Here is a 26386-nt window from a genome sequence, read left to right as displayed (position 1 = left end):
AAGCAATTCCTTATTTTTAGAGATAACTTTTTTTTTTTTTTTTTTTTTTGAGACGGAGTCTCGCTCTGTTACCCAGGCTGGAGTGCAGTGGCACGATCTTGGCTCACTGCAACCTCTGCCTCCCGGGTTCAAGCAATTCTCCTGCCTCAGCCTCCCAAGTAGCTGGGACTACAGGTGCATGCCACCATGCCCAGCTAATTTTTTGTATTTTAGTAGAGACGGGGTTTCACCTTGTTGCCCAGGCTGATCTCAAACTCCTGAGCTCAGGCAATCCGCCAGCCTCGGCCTCCCAAAGTGCTAGGATTACAGGCGTGAGCCACTGCACCCGGCCAGTAACTTTCTTTAGATAGTAAGCATATCATAAGCAAAATACATTTCCCGAATAAAAATATGCAACTATGCATATGATCCACTGTAACTAGAGAATATAAAGATAAATCATGTATACAGAAAATTTTAGTTTTTTAAATTGTGGGCCAGCCTTATAAGTCAGATTTAGTTAATATCTTCTTATGAGGGAACCACCTACCTGAAAACTGCTAGAAGTTCAAGCCATGTTCCTAAACATCTGAACCAGAAAGTTAGGGCTGAGGTATCCCATTCAACTGGGAGCAGCACAAAGGCCACAGGCAATGTCCTAGTTCCAATGGGAATTGGACCCACTCAGGCCCAAACTGAAGGTGAATTCAGGCATGAGAAAGATGTAACATAGTCCTAAGTCAGAGCTGGACCGTAACTTCACTCACTATTCCATCCCCAACTGAAAATGCAAGTGTGGGAAAGATGGGTAATCTGGGAATAATGGAGGTCACCAAAGGAGTATGTTAGCACTTATACAGAAAGCCCTGGCTATCTCAAAAAGCTAAGAAAAATCACTCACAAGTGTAGTTCAAATGCAGTCTCAAATTGAGACTACCAGTGGGTTAATGTTCACCACACAGGTTCTTATCTGATTCTATTTTAAGACCCTAATATTGTGAACTGCCATCTTCAAAACATATTTTGAAAAAGGACCTCAACTTTTCTAAAAATAATATGGCTAGAGTAGTCAAATTATACTTTCTAAATAAATTGCAAGACATTACACCATTGAAATCAGAATACATTTATAACTGTAACTTCAGAATATAAATTTGAAGAAAGCAAATCATAATTGTATACAGAGAAGTGAAGCTATCAAACCCAACCCTGGCTTAAATGGAATTTTTTAAAATCCTAAAATACTACTTGTTATTTGAGTAGGCAAGAAATACTATCTCAAGAAACAAATTCTTCAAATGAATAGCCCAGTGAACAAGTTGTGTGTGATGTTAAAACAATCTTTAATGACAAATGACACCTTTGAAATGTCAATATTTTAAAGTGAAGCATTCATCTGTAATCCTTTTGTTGTTGCTTTTAAACAATAAAAACAAACAAACATTATCAAGTAAGAGTAAAGATTAACTTATCCTTGCTCTCCCTCTCATTAATAAGCAGAGGGTATACTACTCGTATCTTAAAATGAAAATGCCAGAAAAAGTTTTTTTAAAAAAATCAATCCACATTTGGGGAAAATTTTAGGAGTAATATGACAAATAATGAATAGCTTTTAAAACTGCATATCTTAATTTCTGAAACCAGAGGATTTATTTAAAGTGGTAACCAAAGTCCTTTAAGCTCAACCTTAAACAATATAAAACCCAAAGTTACTTTAAGTGATGAGGGAGAAGTGAACCAAACACTAAAACTACATCAATTTGCTGAGAAACAGGAAGGAAAAGGAGCAGGAATTTAAGAGAGAATTTTATTCTATATATGGGATAGCTAAAATATTTGAAAAGAGCTTTCCAGCTTTTGTTTTAGGTTTTGGTATGCAAGGTGTTTTTGTTTAAATTGCAGTATCTTCTGTAAGTCTTTCGACCTAACCCCCCCCCCCAAAAAAATAGCATAAAATAAACAATCTATATATTAAAATCTGGTGGACATTTATTATTATTATTTTTTTTTTTAGACAAAGTCTCGCTCTGTCACCCAGGCTGGAGTGCAATGGCCTGATCTTGGCTCACTACAACCTCCACCTCCTGGGTTCAAGCGATTCTCCTGCCTCAGCCTCCCGAGTAGCTGGGATTACAGGTGCACCACCACGCCCAGCTACTTTTTGTATTTTTAGTAGAGATGGGGTTTCGTCATGTTGGTCAGGCTGGTCTCGAACTCCTGACCTCAGGTGATCCACCCACCTCGGCCTCCCAAAGCGCTGGGATTACAGACATGAGCCACCATGCCCAGCCAACATTTCTATGAGTATAACTTGGTACATTTTATGATCTGTAGAATCATCAAATGACTGTATATTTGTCTGGTTAATGGGACTGGATGACTAACCTAAGTCACTTAAGAAACAAGAGTCTGTGTAGAATGTTCGAACAATCTAACTTTATACCTAATATTTCATTACCTTTCTATTAAGAGTTTTTCAGTATTTCCTCAAGGCAGCTTTTCCCTTGTGAAAAATGTTTCTATGCTAAGTAAAACAATAAACATGCTATGCAGAATATAAATACTGCCATCAAATTTGAAGAAAAGGAAGAACAGAAATAAATGCCAAACAAAACAATTTTTATAATAGGTAAAATCTACATTATAATTAAAGTTAAACTATATTTCAGAACTAAAATAATCTGGTAAATATAAAAATATATTTACTAGACAGCCATCATGATTGATCCTAAAAAAACTATTTTGAGGGAAGTATTTAAGAGATAAAACATTTCCTGACAAGTAGCAAAACACATGAGATCTCTATGTGCTGATGGAGAGGAACTTAACGAGAGCGAGAGAGAGAGAGACAGAACATATACCATAAACTCAAGACAAGGAAAACAAAGCAATACTGCAGCCACTTCATAATAGCAATTTCACTTGAAATACTTTTTAAAGTTACAAACATAGCAGAACTATCATCAGGCACACACAACAGTTTAGGAAATTAGAACAATACTCTGGTGGCTGATACCAATCATAATTTTGTTATGTATTTTTTTATTCCATAAAATGAAAAGACCTCAAGAGCTAAGTGAAGCAGGTATTAGGTACAAGAAAGAAAAGTTGGAAAAGTCCCCACTTTTTCCCTACCAGAGAGAAACCTCCAAAACAGAAGAAATATTTCATTTAGGTGATGAAGGTTAATGCATGGCCACAGCTCAAACACTTTCCCAATAGGCTATGATGAAGGAATGCAAATACCACCGGAGGTAGAAGCAGTTCCTTTATGACCAGGCTTTGGAGATCACTACAACTGGCACCACCCATTAAGCCAATTATTGTGACTTAATACCTTTTCTACAATGCTCCTACCTATCCTGCTCTACCTTCTTTGGTACATTCAATACTTCCTTGAATACTGATATAATATTCATTACAAATATCATGCCTGGACAGCCAAGTATCTCCAATTCATAGAAGACATCACCTCTGCTATGAAATCTCCCATCAACAGATGACTTACTACAACACAACAGTGGCAGATGCATCCTAAAATGTTATGTGTGGTATACCCCTCATATATTAATCTCCTACCAGATCTCTAGGTACAAGAGTAAAGGCATGTGGGAAAAAAAAAAAAAAAAAGGGAGCCTGTGGGGGGAAAAAAGGAGACAAAACAGTCTATAGAATGATTTCTCTGCTTTGAAGGTATTCTGAAATAAAAAAGACTCTCATGCCTAAAATAAAAAGCAATGTCTGGCTGGGCATGGTGGCTCATGCCTGTAATCCCAGCACTCTGGGAGGCCAAGGTGGACAGATCGCCTGAGGTCAGGAGTTCGGAGACCAGCCTGGCCAACACAGCAAAACCCTGTCTCTACTAAAAATACAAAAATTAGCCGGGCGTGGTGGCAGGTGCCTGTAATCCCAGCTGCTTGGAAGGCTGAGGCAGGGAGAATCACTTGAACCCGGGAGGCAGGGGTTGCAGTGAGCCATAGCGCCACTGCACTCCAGCTTGGGTGACAGAGTGAGACTCTATCTCAAAAAAAAAGCAATGTCTACAGATTCTATAGAAATTAAAAAAAAAAAAAAAAAAAAGAAATATCAATGTGGGAAGAAATCGTTAGGGAAGGTTCCCTAGAGAAAAACCTGAGCTGGTTTTTCTCTATGAAACTTCCCCAATAATTTCTTAAACTTGTTAAGTTTTAAAAGAACAGGATTCCAGACTGGGCAACACAGCAAGACCACGTCTCTTAAAAAAAAAAAGAAAAAAAAAGCAGCCAAGAGTGGCTGTAGTCCCACTACTTGAGAGGCTGAGGCAGGAGGATTACTGGAGCCCAAGGATACAGTAAGCTATCATGCCACTGCACTCTGGCCTGAGCAACAGAGCAAGACCCCATTCTCTTTAAAAAAAGAAAAGAGAATTTAAATATACAAATAGAAGAGGGGAAGTGTGTGTAGGTTGTGTCTGTATGTGAAATAGTGAGGATGGGAAAAAGCTGAGGTCAGTCACCTTTGGGCCTTCATTCTCTGTCCAGTTTTGTTCCCCATTATAGTCCCATCTAGTACACAATTATTTGGCTTTCTAGAGACCTCTATCCCTCTCTTCAGAGGATGTATGTTCCTACTTCAATTCCTCAGGGACACCAGGAAAAGGACCAAAAGATCCTCTGAGAAAAATCAAAGCTGAAATCAGGAATTAAGAGTATAAATTCAGGACAGAGGTTAAGATTTTTAGTAAAAGGGTTAAAAGACAGAAAAGCCTATCGAGTCAAGAGTCCAATAAAAAAAACACAGAGAATAAGGGAATATAAGATTAGGAGTAAGAGGAAAGAGAAACAAGTAAAGAAAGCAGAAGAAAACAAGAGAAATAAAGATGGACAAACTCCTGCTTGATTTTGAAAACAGATTCTAACAACTGGCTTTTGTCAAAACAGAATTGATGGCTTAAGGTTGGAATTTATAGGCAAAAACAGATGGGTCTCTCAAAGGTTGATGTTACTACAAAGCTTTTCTTCCAGGTGCTGTGTTGGATAAAGTTTTAAGAGTGCATCTTCAACTGTACCTGAAAGCTAGAAATACAAGGGGAATTTATCATATTTCTGTAAGGAATGACAAATAATTGCTAAAAATAGTACTCAAGTGAAAACAGTCCATTTTTTAAACATGGGGCTAAATGATGGATCTTCACAATCTTAAGCAAAATTTTTAAAAGTATTATATTCTTAATTTGCTGGTTGTAAAACCCTTAAGCCCTGCTCATTAATTATTAAGAATCTGAGCCGGGTACGGTGGCTCACACCTGTAATCCCAGCACTTTGGGAGGCCGAGGCGGGTGGATCACAAGGTCAGGAGTTTGAGACCAACCTGGCCAATATGGTGAAATCCCGTCTCTACTGAAGGTACACAAATTAGCCAGGCGTGGTGGCAGGTGCCTGTAATCCCAGCTACTAGGGAGGCTGAGGCTGGAGAATCCCCTGAACCCAGGAGGCAGAGGTTGCAGTGAGCCGAGATCGTGCCACTGCACTCCAGCCTGGGTGACGGAGCAAGACTCCATCTCAAAAAAAAGAAAAAGAAAAAAAAAAAGAATCTGCTTGGGCGATGTTCAACTGAAATAATACATTAAAAATCAGAAGTTTTTATTACTTTTGATTAAACTAATATGCTTATTTTAAAAATACTTAAGTTTAGCTTCATTAGTGACAATTTTAATGCTTTCAACAGAAAAATTAATTACAAACACATCATACTGACCTCAGTAACAGGGTCTTAAAATTCTTTTTACTACTAAAAGAGTACTGGCCAGGCATGGTGGCTCACAACTGTAATCCCAACATTTTGGGAGGCCGAGTTGAGAGGATGGCTTGAGCACAGGAGTTCGAGACCAGCCAGGCCAACACAGTGAGACCCTATCTCTACAAAAATTTTTTTAAAAAATAGCCAGGCATGGTGGTGCACACATGTAGTACCAACTACTCAGGAAGCTGAGGCAGGAGAATCACTTGAGTCAGGGCAGTCAAAGCTGCAGTGAGTCGTGATCACACCAGTGCACTCCAGCCTGGGTGACAGAGTGAGACCCTGTCTCCAAAAAAAAAAAAACCAAGAGTAGGGAACAGGAACCAGTTCAAGGTACATTCCACTTTTATATGGCCTTAGGTATATATGAAAACACCTCCAATATGGCATTCTATCCACTGACCTTGTACATCCTTTGCTGTAAAACTATGACCATACTGTTTTTAAAAATCTTATGAACTCTTAAATTTGTAACTTGACTGAAGAAAAACAGTTAATCCAAATTTCAGATGACAAGAACCATTAAGCATCAAACATGCTGTATAAAATAGTAAAAGTTAAACTTTTAAACAAGGAGGTCTCTTCTGAGTCAAATCCCACATGTCTGGTCCTAAAGTATGACGACTTTCTCTAGAGACTGTCTGAAAAGTATAAAAAGTATGACAGCAATGGGAGCAGCAAAGACAGAGCTCAAAAAGTGCTGAGAAACAGAAAAAGAGAAGTAGAAAGAAAAAGGACTAGGTCTTAAATAGGCTTTAAATTTTAAACAACATTTAATCAGCTACCCTGATTAAAATGAGGATAAGGAATCCATAATGCTATTGCTCATCAGGAGACTTCTAAGACACTTGCTAGAATCCACAGGTCTCCAAAAAGCTCAGGGATCTTATCTAAGTGTGATTCTTCATTAGATCTTTCTAGGAGACTCTGTTTGGCCTATCTCTCACAATGGAAACAGATCCTGACGCAGGAACACGAAGAAGGAATCATACTGGGGCTTAGAGAAAACAAGCATGAGATAGTGGCTTGGGCAAGCTAGTCTAAACTTTAAGGGTAAAGAATTTGTGTGTTTCTGTATTTTTTCTTCAGTTAAACTTTCCGTGTATTTCTATCACTTCGGAGGTTAACACATCAATGGTCAAAATTTGAATACAGACTTTAGGGTAAAAGGGCCAAAGCAGCCACAGTCTGCTTTTGGTCTAGTTCACTGCAACCCACCTATTTTAAGCAAAAGGAATTTCTTCACAATTCCACATCTTACTCACCATGACTGAGGATTTGGAACCAACAATCCAATCAATAATACAGGAGTCCATATGCCTGGGCTCTTCCAATCAAATCTACCTACCATGGGCAGGTGAAAGTTGTGTGGCCACAGTTAATACTAGTTAATGATTCAGAGCTCAGTTGTCATCACTTTCTACACTAAAGATATGGCAAATAATGGGTGTTAGATGGGAGGAATATATATTTGAAAATAAACTATAAAACTCACCTACAAAAAAAAATCAAAGAAGAAATGCATGCCAAGTTTTGTATATAATTGTAGTAACCTTGTATTTTAGGCAGGCTTCTTGAATATAGTTGAATTTCTTTTATCACGAATCCTCCATGATACCAAAACGTTATTGAAACGAATCATAACAGGAAATATCTCTAATTCTTAACTGATATTCTGTTAAACATTATCATGAGCTTTTGATGTTTTGCATATAATTATATTCACCTTTAAAAGCTCTTACAGTTTATATTGAAATATATTCTTTACACAGCTATTTGGAAAAAAGAATAATTTTTCTACAAAATACGATACTGCAACTTAAAAAAAAAACCGTGTCACTGAATATTTTCTGCTTCTCAATTTCTTTATACTGATTAAAAGATAATGACATATTGTCCATAAGGTATATCAGAAAGCACACCATTTATAGAATAAAAAGGCTATTACACAGGGGGAGGGTTAAATAAAGCACATTAATTGGCCCTCCAATTCACAACAAAGTCTCTATATTTATAAAAATCCAGCTAATTATATTTCATAACATTTTTATGATAGGGTAGCTTACATTTCAGTTTCACAAAATATACTAACATTACAAAATAACCATTAATTCAACAAATATTTACTAAGCACCTAATGTGTGTCAGGTACTGTTCTAGGCACAAAGGATAGAGCAGTGAACAAAATAGACAAAAATATCTGCCCTCAAGGAATATGAAGACACACCACAAAGTTGCATGACAAAATATAAAACAAAAAGGAGGAATTATTTATTGGGTTTTAAAAGGCCAAGTGTTAACTATCTCTTTAACTCCCCATATGTAATATTCTACATAAGAACAAAGAATGGAAATCCAGCCCTGGAATCTCTTACCTTAAATCTAAGCAACCACTTAATGCATAAATGGAGCAAATAAAAGAGGTAAGGAAAAAAAGCATTGAAAGGTTAGTTGAAACTTCAGGATGTGAAGAGAAAGGAAAAAAAGAAAAAACAAGTTAAGCATTCAGCATTAACAAAATAATGTTTCAGTAGATCATAGAAAGAGTGGTTAAAGCAGAATGTGTCATGAACAGAAGTTTCTTTGATGAACTTAAGATACTGTTTTATTCCAAAATTTAATTTTATTAAAGATTTCTTCAAATTAATGACCCTTAAACACTGAAAGTCAAAAAATGAAGGGGCTAGAATCCTGAAAGAAAAACATTTTACTTTGAGGATTATAAGAATGGGGGATGTAAACCCATGAATTATATATTTTTTAAAAATGGGATTACTTTTTTCTTATGTAATTGGGCAAACACAAATGTCATATTTTATATTCTAAGTGTCTTTTTGGCATTAGATTCTGGAGGTATTCTAAAATATTCCATTAGCAGTTGTTAGCCTTGAATAAATTTTCCCAAGTTAGAAGAAATTTCAGTTATTAACTAACCATCCAATTACACATCTTATTTTAACATGCTCTTATTAGTAATCTAAATGCATGTAGGTATTGGCTATAAAATTAAATACTGGGCAGGCACGATGGCTTATACCTGTAATCCCAACATTTTGGGAGACCAAGGTGGGAAAATCACTTGAGTACAGGAGTTCATGACCACCCTGGGCAACACAGACAGGCCCTGTCACTACAAACAAAAAATTTAGCTCAGCATGGTGGCATGTGCCTGTAGTCCCAGGGAAGCTGACAAGGGAAGATCACCTGAGCCCAGGAGTACAAGGTTGGAGCGAGCTATGATTGCGCCACTGCACTCCAGCCTAGGTGACAGAGTGAGACCCTGTCTCAAAAAAGTTAAATTAAACATCATATTCCAGATAATAGTGCTTGCATCGAAACTCTGAAGAGATTTAAAAAATAAATTTACAGTGTATATTTTCTTTTTACCTAGATCTACATTAAATTTAGATTTAACTGATTTCCATCCATAAGTGTTTTTTAAGTATGCTTATATTAGAAAAAAAATCAACTACATGAACTGCACAGTATCATTATAAGCATGTATATTTATTTAGTCACATCTGATACGTCACTGTCTTTCAAACTACTGATCAGACATAAATTAATACTCAGCTAAAGCTCTGAATCATTAAGTTCAAACACCAATTTAAATGAAATTTGCATGTTCTAGGCACCCAAATACATCTTAAAAGACAGCCAAAATATGTAATAGCTACACATTCAAAAGCAGTGGCAATATTAATTCACCTATTACTTTTCCCTAACACTATTCTTGCCCAAAATGTTGGGATAAAATTATTTTAGAAAAATTCAAAGTACATGTTTATTAATATATGTTGTTTTTGAAAACTAATGCCAAAAGTCTGCTGATAAATACTTGAGATAAGGTAAACACTTTCATAATAACATGATGAATGATTTTTTAATCAGTCATATTAAATTAAAATTGGAAAGATTACACTATACTTATTTACTCAAACCATAGGCGGTATTATCATAACTAAGCAAATATAATTCATTCAAAGATGATTGTTTAAAACTTGAGAATACATCACTAAGAAAAAGCAAAAAGGGTAAAATAGTTATAGTAGCAAGGAATCTTCACAATCACAACTGGGCCAAGACTTTGTCCTCTAGGAAAGAAAGATAGATAAAAAGCTTAATTTTCTCAAGAGTTAGTTTCATTATGGGTTACTACTTTTAAAAGCTTGAAAAAAATTATACCTACCTTTACTCCATGTCCAATATCATCTAGAATTGTATAGTCAATAGGTTTTCTAATATAACGAACTGGTCGTTCAAGATTGGCTGGAGCAATAATCTTATGTGTCCTTGAAGTGTTTTTATTGGTAGTCAAAATACCAATTTCTCTTCTTGCAACTTTCTCTTTATGAATATCAACTGTCTGCAAAATATAATGTAAAAAAAACACAAAAATGTATAGTTCTAATATCCACAAAAATCAAAATATATATACCTAGAGATTTAATATTGCTACTCATATTCTAAACTATGCTTGATAAATTTTATTCTTCTGGACTACTGATTTTCTCCATTTTTAGGTTAAAGCAAGGGCTGGTAAACCATGGCCCACAGGCCAAATCTGGCCCATCACCTGATTTTTACAGCCCACAAGCTAAGAGTGGTGTTTACATTTTTTAATGTTTGGAGAAAAGAACAACAAAAAGAAAACCTTCACATGAAAATTATATAAAATTCAAATTTGCTTTTCCATAAGTAAAGTTTTATTGGAATACAGCCATGCCGCTCACTTGCTTATCTGTCTAGGCTTTACACTATAATGGCAGAGATGAGCCACAACAGAGATGGTATGGCCCACAAAAACTGAAGTATATATTAGCTGCCTCCTTTACAGAAAGGGTTTGCCAACCCCTGGGTTAAAGCATGCTAATTTTTCCCTCTCCATTAAGATTTAGATTAATATAGTGATTAAGAAAGCCCCTGAAATTAATCTAGTTACATTTTTAATGACCTATTAGTATAATTTCTATTCATGTTTAAACATCTTTTTATTTAAAAAGAAAGAGGGCTGAAATATAATGTTAAAAATAAAGCCAGGCACAGTGGCTCAGGCTTGTAATCCAAGCACTTTGGGAGGCCAAGGTGGGCAGATTGCTTGATCCCAGGAGTTCATGACCAGCCTGGGCAACATGGCGAAACCCCGTCTCTACAAAAAGTAGCTAGGTATAATAGCACGTGCCTGTAATCCCAGCTATTTGAGAGGCTGAAATGAGAGAACTGCTTGAGTCCAGGAGGTCAAAGCTGCAGCGAGCCATGAATGCACCACTGCACTCTAGCCTGGGTGACAGAGCAAGACCCTGTCTCAAAAAACAAAAAAGCCATTTTTTGACCCCAAAAGACCAAGTTGCTTGGGCAAAGCTGCTTATATTTTATCATGACAAAATGCCTGTAAAATATTTCATTAATTTATTTATATTTATTAAATGCTCACATAGGACGTAAGAGTAAGAATGTATTGTAATTACAATCTTCTATTTGCTAACAGAGGATGAATTTCTCCACATACACAGGTAATTAGTACACTAAAGCAAAATTTTTTAAACTGCAAGCAGCAATTTAGTGGTATGTAAGCAGCAATTATTTCAAACCAAATAGAACAGAAACATCAGACTGCATGTACACATAGTAAGGTAAAATACTGTTTCTTAAAAAGTCTGTTTATTACATACATAAATATATACATGAATTATGTGCTGAATACAACGTAAAAAAATTTTTTTCCTGTGTGTTGCAGTCAAAAGAGTTTGAAAAATGACTTCACTAAAATGGTTCACATCTCTTACCACCAATTCCTGGCTCAAGCAGCAATCAATAGACACATTTTTTGCTAACTCCTCCCCAGTCCCACTTCAATGTCCTACTTCAATTTCCCCTTTCTAAAAGAACCTGGTAGTAACAATGAAAAGATAAGCATCATGACATTATAAAATACTGCTTTAAGAAATCTGAACACTGATCATTTATCCTTCTAAACTGCCTCAAGTATGAGGTAAGCTTGAAACAAATTCAAAGCCTCTTATTTCTCTACAACCAAGAGATCTTAAAAACAACAGGATCTATATGTTCCAGAACTAACGAATGTAAAAATGGAACATCAAATAAAAAACTAACCATGGTAGTAATCTTACAATTTTAAGTATTTCTTTTTAAGAAAAAAACAATCTCGGCCAGGCGTGGTGGCTCACGCCTGTAATCCCAGCACTTTGGGAGGCCAAGATGGGCGGATCACGAAGTCCAAAGATCGAGACCACCCTGGCTAACAAGGTGAAACCCCATCTCTACTAAAAATACAAAAATTAGCTGGGCATGGTGGTGTGCGTTTATAGTCCCAGCTACTTGGGAGGCTAAGGCAGGAGAATGGCGTGAACCCAGGAGGCAGAGCTTGCAGTGAGCCGAGATTGTGCCACTGCACTCCAGCCTGGGCAACAGAGCGAGACTCCATCTTAAAAAAAAAGAAAAGAAAAGAAAAAGAAAAAAATAATCTCTAAACTTTTCTACGCATGTTAGGCTAATTATGAGAATAGCTTTCCTCTTCAACTGCTTGGGAAAACTGTAACAGAAAAGTTAAGATTGTATATTAGTGATGATATTGGAATTCACTTAATTTTTAACTTAGAGAAATGGAAATTAATCACATTTGGATTAAATTTTATTTTTATGAGACAGTATCTCACTCTGTCGCCCAGGCTGGAGTGGAGTGGCCCAATCATGGCTCACTGCATCCTCGACCTCTCAGGCTCAAATGATTCTCCCGCCTGAGCTTCCTAAGGAGCTGGGACTACAGGCATGTTCCACCATACTGGCCTAATTTCTGTATTGTCTGTAGAGTTGGGGTTTTTCCATGTTGCCCAGGCAGGTCTTGAACTCCTAAGCTCAAGTGATCCACCCACTTTGGCCTCCCAAAGTGCTGGGATTACAGGAGTAAGCCAATGTACTGGCCTTGAATAAAGTTTAGTGAGTCATTCTAAATCATTAAAAGTATGGGCTAGAAATATTATTTCATACCATCAAGTATGCTTCAAAAAACAAAATATGACACTTTTTTTATAAAATGGGTCTTTGTCAGATCAATAAAAGGTTCATCAGAAAATATAAACCTCAAGATATTGTTTTTATTCTCCTCAGTTTTTAGAAATGTACTTAACTTATTCAGAAATGAAACTATAAGAGTGTAAACCTGACCAGCCATAACAGAATTACAAGCTTATAGCTTCTATTTCAAATATGCATACTATAAATATACATTTTTTTGCAACAGGGTCTCACTCTGTCACAGAGGCTGGAGTGCAGTGGGACAATCACAGCATACCGTAGTCTTGAACTCCTAGGCTCAAGCAATCCTCTCACCTCAGCCTCCTGAGTAGCTAGGACTGCAGGCATGCACCACCATGCCCAGCTAATTTTTTTTGTAGAGATGGGATGTCACTGTATTGCCCAGGATGGTCTTGAACTCCTGACCTCAAACAATGCTCCTGCGTCAGTCTCCCAAAGTGCTTGGATTATAGACATGAGCTACTGTGCCTGGCACATACTAGAAATATTAATAAATCTCCGGAGAATGAACAAGGAGAAGTAACCTTCCACTTATTATTTACACTAACACACAGTAATATTTTATAACAAGCACATATTTCTTGTTTGAAAAATTGAGACTTTAAAAAAGCATTAAAATATAAATTAGAAATCTGTTCATTTGATCTTATAGAGATGTGACTTGGTCAAGGGATTGGGGACATTTACATATTACCCATATGTTCTCTTCATATACACACAAATACACACTTAGCCCAAACCCATAGACCGTAACAGTAAAAAAAAACGAAGACCAATACAGTAAATAAAAAGATAATAAGCCTAAAATAAGGGGTCATTGTTATAATAGAGCAAAAAAATTGGCACTAAGCCTCCAGGGAGAGAAGGCAAAGTAGAAACATAATGAGTTACAAGGAAATATATCAGTTCATCAGGAAAGTGAAATGATCCCAGGATTAAATTCTTTAAAAATATATTTGTTGTTGCTTTTTATATCAAATCTCAGTAAAAACTGAAGGCATGTTTTTTAAACATAATTTTTTAACAGCATAAGTATACAGAAAGTCAAAATTTAGTTTGGCTATATGATGCTTTTAATTGTCTACTTCAAAGAATGCCTACATCTTAGAAACACTAGAGGCAGGGTAACTCAACAGTGGTACTATTGACATTTTGGGCTTGATAATTCTTTGTTGTGGGCAGGGGTGAAGGCTGCTGTCTTGAGGATTGCAGAATATAGAAAAGCATCCAGGTAGATAACTGTAGCACTCACCCACCATGAGATATGACAACCAAAAATGTCTAATATTGCCAAATGTCCCCTTGGGGGCAAAACTTCCCTGGTTGAGAACCAAAGATCTATAGAGGAAGGACTAATTAGCTGGTCCCTTACCTCATTCAATCTCAAATTGCAATTGTTTCCAAATTTGGTCACAAAAGTCAATTCAAGATCAACGCCTCTAATTTGCCTAAGTATAGATATTTGAAATAAATAACTTTTAAAAAACATCTATAATAATAAAGGTAATCTAACAAGGGTATAATTTGTATTCTTGCCATCATACTACCACATGAGGTTGAACTGCAGTAGTGCCTGTGGGCAGAAGAAAATATGCCTTCAGAAAATGGCTATGGTTCTATTTGGAGTCTGAATAATTTGACAGAGAGCACTAAATCTATTTCATAAACAAGCAGAAGATTCTCAGGTTGGTCCAGAAGATTCTAAGGTTTTCAGCAATCATCTGCTTCAATTTTTTTTATAGCTTTCACTTGTAGAAAATAAGCATATTCAAATTCGATAGAATAATAAACACTCCCTCCTCACATCTATCATGCAGCTTTAACATTCATAAATTCGTAGACAATTGTCAGTTGTAAAAGAAATTTAGGAAAGCTCCTGTAACATATTCTTAAATAAAATATGGCTACTATATTTTTCCTAAATCAAATTCACAGCTATCAGTAATTATGGCATTTGCCCTCATGATATTCTTTGACATTACAATGTTAAATTTCATTAAGTTAAATTTTTGAAGTACAAGTTCAACATTGATATTTAGGATGAATTTTAAAAGTAAGAAAAGTATTTCAAATTTATTCTGGGTTTTTAAAGTTACTAGTTATATGACAATAAACCTACTTATTTAGAAGAGACCTCAATAACAGCACTCACCTGTGGCAAGTAAAAAATGTGTTCTGCTAGCAATCAAAGATGACCAAAACTAATTCAAATACACAATTAATATAATTGTTTGCTACAGATCCCATTAACCAAAAAACACACCAAGATATATCACTGCAATTGTGTAGGACTTAATAAACATCTATTCTCCCACAGTTCCTTATTAATTAGCTTCCCCATCCTTCTCACTGATACTGCCAAGCTGATCTTGCATGCTGCAGGCTTTCCCCATGACACTTCAGTCACACAGTGCCAAACCAGGTTCCTTAACGATACTTATGGCCTTGAGATAATCATACTGACTCCCAGCTCCTTTGCAAGCCTGAGCCCCACTCCCACATCTCCCTCATGAACCCAAGCACATGCTCAGGCCACAGCAGATGACAGGAAGGTACTGTACAAAATATTTTGTTTTAGGATTATCCATGCATTGTCATTTCCCATTACCACAGATAATTGAAAGTTGACTGTACTGGATAGCACTACCTCAGTTAGCTGCCCATCAGTGTGGGAAAACATCTGCAATCAAACAGTTACAGTGGATTAAGCCAACTAAATTGGGTGTTTTTAAATATGTCTCAATTTTTTTTATTAGTAAGCTAACGGTTCAAATAAACACATTTAAATTACAATTGTGTTTCAAATTATGTATCATTCATAAAACAAATTAGTTACTAACAAACTGAGTAATTTTCAGTTTTTTTATATAAAGTGATATAAAAACTACGTAGGAAATTAATTGGGAAGTATAAAAAGTCTACTTTCTATGCATAATTACGTATTGATAACCTTCAGTGTATCTCCTTAATTAAAATTGGAAATTCTTTTTTTTTTTTTTTTTTTTTTTGAGACAGAGTCTTCCTTTGCCACCCACGCTGGAGTGCAGTGGCACGATCTCAGCTCACTGCAACCTCCGCTTCCAGGTTCAAGCAATTCTCCTACCTCAGCTTCCAGAGTAGCTGGGATTACAGGTGCCCACTACCACACCCGGCTAATTTTTGTATTTTTAGTAGTGACAGGGTTTCACCATGTTGGCCAGGCTGGTCTCGAACTCCTGACCTCAGGTGATCCGCCCACCCTTAGTCTCCTCCCAAAGTGCTGGGATTACAGGCGTAAGCCACGGAGCCTGGCCAAAATTAGAAATTCTTAAGCAAGGCTATTCATATAAAGTTTTTTGTTTTTTGGGTTTTTGAGACAGTGTCTCACTCTGTTGCCCATGCTTGAATCCAGTGGCATGAACATGGCTCACTGCAGCCTCGACCACCTGGGCTGAAGTGATACTCCTGTCTCAGCCTCCTGAGTAGCTGGGACTACAAGTGTGCACCACCACACCCGGCTGATTTTTGCATTTTTTGGAGAGATGGAATTTTGCCATGTTGGCCAGGCTGGTCTCAAACTCCTGACCTCAAGGGATCCACCTGCCTTGGCCTCCCAAAGTGCTGGGACTACAGGCATGAGCCACCACACCCAGCCTAAAGTTTTTAGACAGTAAAAGCTACCCTACTTGTTGAGTTCCTAAGGTTTAGACCTGCCACTGCCTTTCAATACCTAGCTCTTGAGAAGAATTACTTCCAATTTTATGATAATTATTTTCTAGCTCCTTTACTTGTTACCTGCTAACTAATTTAACACCTGGCCCAGTAAGTCCTACTCAGCCCTTGGGAAGGTGGGAAGAGCACTACTTTCTTAAGTTCTTTATGTTGCCTTTTGACCTTGCTTAATCTTTTATTCTAAGCCATGACAAACTTGAACATGGACAAGTACTGACTAATTTTACTAGCTAAGAAAAAAGATGGGCCTCACTTAGAAAAATTTTAGTTTACAAACTGATAAGAATTTTAGTTTGAAAAGTGTTTTGCAAACTTTTTATTAAAAAAAACTTACCAGAAAAGGACACAAAATAATAGGCACAGTAAGCAACATTCATCCTTATAATAATGTTACACTATACTGACTTAAAGGTATGTGTACCTGTACAAGTATTCAGTAAAATTACATGTTTGCTCTGGATAAGTATATATTTTGGGGAAATATTTAATGTTAATTTAACTCCACTATCAAGTTTGAAGATCAAAATTTTCATTTGTTTTAATAATATGCTTCCAAAGAACGGATAGGATAACAGCAACAAAGCTAGAGATGGAATTTAAAATTTACCAGCCCTAAAATATGTAACATAATCCATGTTAAGAACCAACCCTAATACTGCCTTATAGATATGATGAATGTAGTAAAAATTAGTATACTACTTAATACTATATTGTCCTTTTAATACAAAAAAGTGTCTGATACTATATATTCCTAATCAATTAATATCTTGTTTTTGAAAACATTTGACATTTAGAAAGAGTGGGTTATTACTTTGTTTTGTTGAAGTATTTCTCCCCGATACAGAGTAGGGTCAATGGAATTCCCATCCTCGGATTACAATTCAGAGTAACTTGGGAAACAGTTCAGTTACATTAAAGTAATAGAGGGTTGAGACCAGTGGACACAGATTGAGGTAAAGAGCAGAACCAACAGAACAGAATGGAAGCAAATAAAATCAAGCTCATTTGTGAGAATCACAAAAATAAGGAATTCAAGATGGAAGACAGCTAAGAAATTATCTAAACAGTCCTATCTTACAGATGAAAAAACTTAAGTTCAAAGAAGTCAAATGTCACACAAGTCAGCAGAAGAGTCAGGGTAAAACCTAGATGCCCTGATCTTTTTCAGGCCAATCCTACTCAGCGTTCATTTTCATTAAAATGGACGAAAGGGCTAGGAGGCTGAAAGGTGGTAAAGTTCTTACCCAGGCAATGGGGAAAAAAATACTAATGAGAAAAGAAACTGAATACCCTAGATAACTAGTATCTACTAGTCCTAAACAACTCTACCCTTACAACTCTTGAGGCTTATTGCCATTCCAATAAATGTGTGATCTTGTCTTTGACCTGACTGAACCCTCCATTCCTTCAACTCAATCTTCTCTACAAACCCTCAGAATCTAGTATTTTTGCCCAAGTTGCACAAAAATCTGGTCTCAAGAACCCCCTGGTTCCCTCTAGAAACATACAATAATTTTAAAAATAATACAAGCATCATAATAAAATTTAACACTCAAACATTTGGAAAAAGTATTTTAGAGCAGGGGCTGGCAAACTAAGGCTCCATGCCAGAATGTGGCCCGCTGCCTGCTTTTATATGGCCCAGAAGCTAAGAATAGTTTTAACATTTTTAAATCGTTGTTTAAAAATACACACAAAAAAAGAAAATGTAATTAAAATGTCTCTCAAATCTGTCCACATCTCTATCCTTACATGCAATGTCATCTCTCTTTGCTGGGTATGGTGGCTCATGCCTGTAATCCCAGCACTTTGGTAGGTTGAGGTGGGAGGATCACTTGAGACCAGGAGTTCAAGACCACCCTGGGCAACATCATGAGACCCCATCCCCCAACCAAAAAAGTACACACACACACACACACACACACACACACACAGAAAGAGAGAGAGAGAGAATAATAGGAGAATGACACTATACGTAGCCCACAAAACCTAAAACAGTTATCAACACATGGTCCACAAAACCTAAAATAGTTACCATCTGGCCTTTTATTTAAAAAAAGTTTGCCAACCCCTGTTTTAGAGTATTTACTATTTGTTTTGTAAGCAGAAAATGTTTTCTTCTACACTAGAGAATAATATTCCAGTCTGAAGAATACCAAATAGTTTTGATATTCAACTGACTTTTTAAATAAAGAATTCTACCTGTAAACACAAGTAAAAAAAAATTTCAACCCTTGAGGCAAATGCTAGAAAATACATAAATTTTTAAAATTACTCTTATTTCTTAAATACAGCCTCTATCAGCCTATTTCTCAGACTTGATCCTTTATCCAACATAATAATTTATATTCTGTATAAACTTAGCAGCCACTGAGAATTGCAGATCTATTATCCCTCCAACTATTGCCCTCTAGACACTCAACTCTGAAAAAAGAAGGTTCGACGTATTCCTGACAGCTTTGACTGAAGCCTCTGTAATTTCCGGTTTAATAATCTCTATCCATTCTTCTGTTTTTTACTTAATCCATTAAAATAGCTTTAAAAGATAGCATTAATTGACCACATTAATTAAACGCCAATTTATATGATACTCCTAAAGAAAATGTTCTCAATAACTGAATTAATACATATACTCAAAATCTAGGGTGGTTGGGTATTCACCTTCCTCCTTGAGCTTGCTAACACTTTTCTATCAAAGTACTACAAAATTCTAAACAGAAAATAAATTATTATCCTTCATTGCTATTTGCTTGTTGTCATCATTTACCCACATAATCTCTCCTACTCTCCCCTAATGCCTAATAAAACTTGTTCCTCCTTTTTAGGAACTCAAATGTACTAGTTTCTCTTCTATATTTGTTCTTTTTTTAAAGTTTCTTTTTAACATCCTTTGCTAATGCTTCAAACATGGAAAAATTTTAGGATTCTCAAGAATAGATCTTGAAATTCTGTATCACATTAGCAATTTGTCAACCTCCCTCCTTCTATAGAAAACCAAGTTCAGGCCAGGAGTAGTGGCTCACACCTGTAATCCCAACACCTCGGGAGACTAAGGTGGGAGACTGCTTGAGCCCAGGATTTCAGGACCAGCCCCAGCATGATGGCAAGACACTGTCTCTACAAAAAAAAAAAAAAATCAGCCAAGCATGGCATGTGCCTGTAGTCCCAGCCAGCTACTTGGGAGGCTGAGGCAGGAGGATCCCTTGAGCCCAGGAGTTCGAGGTTGCAGTGAGCTGTGATTGTACAACTACACTCCAGCCTGGGAAACAGGGCAAGACTTTGTCTCTAAAAAAAAAAAAAAATTCATATATTTTGTCATTTAAAATCCCATTGATTATTTCCTTCAGGAGGCCTTTCCCAACTGAAATTTACCTTACACCCATTAAAATGCACCAATTTTTTTTTTAAGATACACAATATAACAAGCAATAAATGATATGTCTGCAGAAGTTTGTATAAAATGTGAAGAAACCCTTATAATGGCAAATTCAGATTTCAGATTAAACATTAAATAAGAAATCTCTCTAAATTGGTCTGACAAATTTTCAAAAATACCATATCTGATTTTATTATCTGGACTATATTTGGTCTAGTTATACAAATTTACTAAACTTTAGACTCTCAAAGACGGTTAGTTCATTTGAAAAGAGCCCTGAACTCTCAAGACATTAAAAAAAATAATAATATGCACATTTTAAAATTATTCTTATTCCGAAATAGTTCTAATCATTTAGGTCTAAAAAGGGTGTTGAATAATACTAAATCATTCAAATGACAAGAGTGCTAAAACAGAACATTTCAAAGATGTCTTCAAAAAGGGAGGCAGACCAAAACCTTTATCATTTTTATATTTTTTAAACTGCATTTTACAATTTAATTGGTTTTTCACTGCAGTATTATTTTAAATGGCCCCAAAATATGGGAATGATTATGAAAGGTACAACATATACATGCAACATTATGCAGCCACTGAGAATGTTTATGAAGAACTTACAACGTCAAGAGATTGTGTTTGCTTTAACGCTAAGTTAAAAAAGCAGAACCCCAAATTCTATACCTATTGTATAAATGACTCTATTATAATCCTGGCTACTTTTTTTTTTTTTGGAGACAGGGTTTCACTCTGTCTCTCAGGCTGAAGTGCATGTCATAATCACAGCTCAATATAGTCTAGACCTCCCCATGCTCAGATGATCCTCCCACCTTAGCCTCCCAAGTAGCTGGGACAACAGGCGTGCACCACCAAACCTGGCTAATTTCTGTATTTTTGGTAGAGAACAGGGTTTTGCTATGCTGCCCAGGCTGGTCTCGAACTCCTGGGCTGAAGTGATCCTCCCACCTCAGCCTCCCAAAGTGCTGGGATTACAGATGTGTGCCCAGCCCACAGTTACATTTTAAAAAAAACTACTTACAGGAAAAAGGATTACAAGGAGATATACCAAAATATTAACAGTGAAAAGCTTGGGAAGTGGTAAAATGGCTTATTTTTCCACTTTTTTTCTTCTTTTTCTGGGTTTTCATGAGTATGGCTTTTATAATGAAGACAGATTAACATTTTTTTAAAAACTTTTACAAGCCCATGAAGTGACACATTTTTTTTTTAAGTTATATACAATAAAAATAATTTTGTAAGGTTTGCTAGTCTTTCCATTATTGCAGGTATGGTACCATCCCAGTAAACATAAATCCTACCAAAAGAAAAAAAAATTTTTGAACAAGCCACCAATCTATCAAGTTTATCTTTTTAAGTTGATAAAGAAGTATGAAATTTGTTTTTAAAAAAAAAAGCGAGGGGAAGGATGAAGTTTCATTATACGGCTGATTATGTTACCATGACAACTGAGTTTTAATAAAATTCATTACGATTTACTTTCCTATCAAAATCACAGAGAAGATAACCATCCCACAAAAAGACAAAATCTAAAAACAACCTAATATTAAGTTTCTATTTTCCAAATCGTACATGTGAGTTAACTTACATAATAAAAGCTGCCAGCATTACAGATAGCCTGTGTTTATTATTAAGGGTTCCTCATAGGCAAATAGGAAAATATTGTGGTCTCACTTGTGAAATATGATTGATTGAAGATTCCATCCTTCGTAGCTGGGATGCCTGGATATCCAGCATCTGCAGGACATTGTTGGCCAAGGTGTTTATCAGATAGGCAACACTTGCTAAGGATTGGGTGGTATAGGCTTTGGTTTCTTCTAGGGCTCTCTGCTTATCTGCTGACTAGGAAAAAAAACAAACCAGTGATCATTAATTCAAAGATAACCCATTTCTAGCAAACTAACCTACCAAAAAACTCATCACAACGATTCTGCTGAGTCCACCAGAAAGTAAAAAAACTAATCCACCAGAATTGAAAACTACTGGTATCACATAAACCCCAAACCAAACTATTGACTGAACTCACTAATGTTTTCATGTTGAATAGACACATCTTTGTACAGATGCAAATAAAACCCTAAAGCCATTATCTAGAAAATGAGATCCAATGGACAATTTGAGCAATGGCAGCAAAGTATATACTGCTTGGAAAGGCAGCACTGATTTGAACATATAAATTTTGACACACTTTCTTCTGCTTTTCTGAATTCCTCTTTTCCTTTCACTCTAATATGTGACATGTGGCCATAACATAATGTCAGATTAAAGTGATAATAATGTTTAACCCTATAAGAGCAACCAGGAAAAAACAAATTTTTAAGAAAAAAATTATAAATAATATGATAAATAAAATGGTAATTATAATTATGATAAACTAAAAGTAATAAAAGGATCCTTCCTTCCCAAACATTATAAGTGTTATAACCCTACAAGATGTAAATTGCCATGTTGCCCAAGCTGGTCTCAAACTCCTAGACTCAAGTGATTCATTGGCCTGCCTCGGCCTCCCGAAGTGCCGGGATTACAGGCATGAGCCACCATGCCCAGCTAAACATTAAGTAATTTTTAAAATAAATTAAGTTGACACATGCAGTCAGACTCATTCTTCTTTTCCATTTTAAAATTAAGATTTCTATCCATTAATGATGTCTAAGAAATACTATGACAGTTCACATATGAACATGAAAAAACCAATATGGAAAAAAACACAAAAAGTAAAAAAATTTAAAAAACAAAAACAAACAAAGATAAAAATACAAATAAAGTCCTGTAAGCATTAAGATAACAGCCCCGGCCAGGCATGGTGGCTCACACCTGTAATCCCAGCTCTTTGCGAGGCCAAGGCGGGCGGATCATGAGGTCAGGAGATTGAGACCATCCTGGTTAACACGGTGAAACCCCGTCTCTACTAAAAACACAAAAAATTAGCCGGGCGTGGTGGCGGGCACCTGTAGTCCCAGCTACTCAGGAGGCTGAGGTAAGAGAACAGTGTGAACCCGGGAGGCGGAGCTGGCAATGAGCCAAGATCATGGCACTGCACTCTAGCCTGGGCAACAGAGTGAGACTCCGTCTCAAAAAAAAAAAAAGAAAAAAGATAACAGCCCCAGAAAACACGTAGCCTGACAGAGATAAATATTTTTCCTGATCTTGATCCCATAGCATAAGGCTTTACTCAATGAAATGGAAATAATAATATTCAATTTTGTAAAAAATTTATAGATGGCTTAGCAATTATTTTCACTAATAGAAGAAGCAAACAATCTGGTCCCATCCTCTATAAAATAAAAGTAACAGAAAATGTCAGGAGGAAATTCTAAGGATCAGTGCTACAATGAAAGAGAGTATGTTTGTTCCAAAAAAAAAAAGGTGACACGTTCATTCAATATAATCCACAAGTATCTACCATATATACAAAACATTGTGCTCAGAGCTGAGCAATGTGAAAACATTGTATCTGCTTTCAAGGACTTACTATGGGAGAAGAGTCACATAAATTACTAAGGTGAATTAAGGTGAATAAAAATAAAGTACAGGCAAAATAAGAGTAACATGATGAGCAGTATGAAGAAAAAAGCAGGTTGAGAATATCAGTGATGGCAAATGTTCAATCAGATTTTTAACCAATTTTTAAAAATTGAATCCTTAACAGACTCTACATAGCTAATTCAGAAAAATAAAAGTAATTCTCAGATTATTTGTCCTGTATGTATTTTCTAAATCAGTATACCATTTCAAGACAAGTCTTAAATAAATGTGTAAACAAAAACCATATCCCCACTAATCTTCAAGTAAAATTTTCAGTAAATTTCTACTTCATTATTACTTTTACCAATAACCAAAACAGGTCCACACTGGGGACACAAGTAGCTTTACCATAGGTGAAACACTATAAACAACCATATATAGAATTTTTTTTATTTGTAAAAAGCCTCTGTCTTGGCTTCCAAATCATGACACTAACAATAAAATTATAACATTCATAAATCTAAATAATTTTTTCTTAGTCATTAATTTTACTGCCAACGTATTACCAAAGGGCATCTTGGAGATGTCATCTCCATCATCTTCCCCACCAGCTTTCAATTATTGTGTTACGAAAACACATTTTCAAATTTATACCTACCCCTAAAAATGCTCCAATATAGCAATTCTGGAACCACTTCAGTATACGACTGAAGCAGTAATCTGAAACACCTGAGACTGACACTATGAAATAAAACTCTCTGGCTTCATACCAACACCTTGCCCGGGCGCAGTGGCTCACAAGGTCAAGAGATCAAGACCATCCTGGCCAATATGGTGAAACCCCATCTCTACTGAAAATACAAAAATTAGCTGGGCATGGTGGCGTGCACCTGTAGTCCCAGCTACTCGGGAGGCTGAGGCAGAAGAACTGCTTGAACCCGGGAGGTGGAGGTTGCAGTGAGCAGAGATCGCACCACTGCACTCCAGCCTGGGCAACAAGAGCAAAACTCCGTCTCAAAAAAATAAAAATTAAAAAAAAATACCAACACCTCAAGGGCTTCAATATTTCACTCTGAAGTTTTACAAGTTCCGCTACATTTGTAGCTTTAAATTATACAATAATGAAATAAGAAAAAGGTACAGACAAGAATATTCATGTTCATGAACTCATTTAATGATGAAAGAGAAAAAGCATGAGGCTGACTAAACAATACATTCATATAGTACATTAATGCACTAACTTAAAATGGTATTACTATGCATTACTGCTATGTAAAGATATCTAGGATATAACTAAGTGAAAAAAAGCTGGTTACAAAGCATCTTGAACATAATCATCATAATTCTGTTTGTGCCTGTGTGTAAATACGAGCACAAAAAAAATGTCCAAAAAGTAAGCTCCAAAATGATAACCTAAGTTTTTTCTGAATGTTGGAAATAGTCGATTTGGATTTTTTAAATGTTTTCAATATGGCTTAATTTTTTTTTAACTTGGGCATGTATTACTTCCATTATCAAAAAGAGTAAAGCATAACGCTGGCCAGGCGTGGCAGTTCATGTCTGTAATCCCACGACATTAGGAGGCTGAGGCGGGAGCACTGCTTAAAGACAGGAGTTCAAGACCAGCCTGGGCAACATTGTGAGACCTCAACTCTACAAAAATTTAGAAAATCAGCCAGGCATGATGGTGGACCCCTGTAGTCCTATCTACTAGAGAGGTTGAGGTGGGAGGATGACTTGAGCCCAGAAGCCAAAGATGCAGTGAGCCATGATCATATCACTGCACTCTGGCCTGGGTAATAAAGCAAGACCCTGTCTCCTGGAAAAAAAAAAAAAAAAAAAAATTAAAAAAAAGTATGTGCATTAATATAAAAGAATAGAAACTTAAAATTAAGTATTCTATCCTAGTCAACTATAAGGAATAATTATAAAGCATAAGAGGTCCAAAAGATTTTTAAATCTTTCTGAAATGTATTTTACATTTCCATGCTTGTCAAAAAGTTATTTGGGGCTCAAGAGTCTTTCCTTGTTATTTCTAAGTTCAAGATGAAGTTTAAAGGACCAAGGTTGCCATTCGTTTACCTGCTCTATGGATAAGTCAGCGCAATGGTGGTTCAGTGGTAGAATTCTCGCCTTTCATGCAGGAGGCCCGGGTTCAATACTTGACCCATGTACAAGTATCTTTCCCTGACAGGCAGTGGCTCACACCTGTAATCCCAACACTTTGGGAGGCTGAGGCAGGCAGATCATTTGAGGTCAGGAATTCAAGAGTAGCTTGACCAACATGGTGAAACCCCATCTCTACTAAAAATACAAAAATTAGCTGGGTGTGGTGACAGATGCCTGCAATCCCAGCTACTCAGGAGCCTGAGGCAGGAGAATCACTTGAACCCGGGAGGCGGGGGTTGCAGTGAGCCAAGATCATGCCACTACACCCCAACCTGGACGACAAGAGCAAAACTCTGTCTCAAAATAAAATTTAAAAAAAAAAAAAAAAGATGAATGGATAAAGAAAATATGGTACAGGCCAGGTACAATGGCTCACGCCTGTAATTCCAGCACTTTGGGAGGCTGAGGTGGGCAGATCACCTGAGGTCAGGCATTTGAGACCAGCCTGATCAACATGGTAAAACCCCGTCTCTACTAAAAATACAAAATTAGCCAGGCATGGTGGCACATGCCTGTAATCCCAGCTACTTGGGAGTCTGAGGCAGGAGAATTGCTTGAACCCAGGAGGCAGAGGTTGCAGTGAGCCAAGATCGCACCATTGCACTCCAGCCTGGGCAACAAAAGCAAAACTCCATCTCAAAAAAAAAGAAAAGAAAATATGGTACATATGCCCAGTGGAGTACTATTCAGCCATAAAAAAGAATGAGATTCAGTCATTTGCAACAACATAGATGGAACTGGATGTCATTACATTAAGTGAAACAAGCCAGACACAGAAAGATCGCATGTTCTCACTTATTTGTGGGAGTTAAAAGTTAAAACAATTGAACTCATAGA

The 26386-nt window shown here is 36.5% G+C and overlaps 1 protein-coding gene across 50 annotated transcripts in view; it reads right to left on the bottom strand.

The window, feature by feature from the left end:
- The window catches only part of ABI2 (abl interactor 2), a 107669-nt gene that overhangs the window by 41375 nt on the left and 39908 nt on the right, over nt 1–26386 (bottom strand). For 15 of the 50 annotated variants that reach the window (XM_054479218.2, XM_054479198.2, XM_054479204.2 and 12 more), the window contains exons 2-3: nt 21590–21757; nt 9947–10123 (exon numbers count right to left, since the gene is read on the bottom strand). In XM_054479218.2, coding sequence (XP_054335193.1) covers nt 9947–10123; nt 21590–21757 — 345 coding nt within the window. Of the gene's footprint in view, nt 1–8132; nt 8151–9946; nt 10124–21589; nt 21758–26386 lie in introns of all 50 variants that reach the window. The other 35 variants (XM_063648379.1, XM_063648380.1, XM_063648383.1 and 32 more) reach the window with 3 other exon arrangements.

The sequence above is a fragment of the Pongo pygmaeus genome, chromosome 11, assembly GCF_028885625.2.
Source record: "Pongo pygmaeus isolate AG05252 chromosome 11, NHGRI_mPonPyg2-v2.0_pri, whole genome shotgun sequence".
Taxonomy (NCBI): domain Eukaryota; kingdom Metazoa; phylum Chordata; class Mammalia; order Primates; family Hominidae; genus Pongo; species Pongo pygmaeus.
The sequence above is the reverse complement of the archived record's forward strand: the minus strand, read 5'-3'. Positions and strand labels throughout refer to the sequence as shown.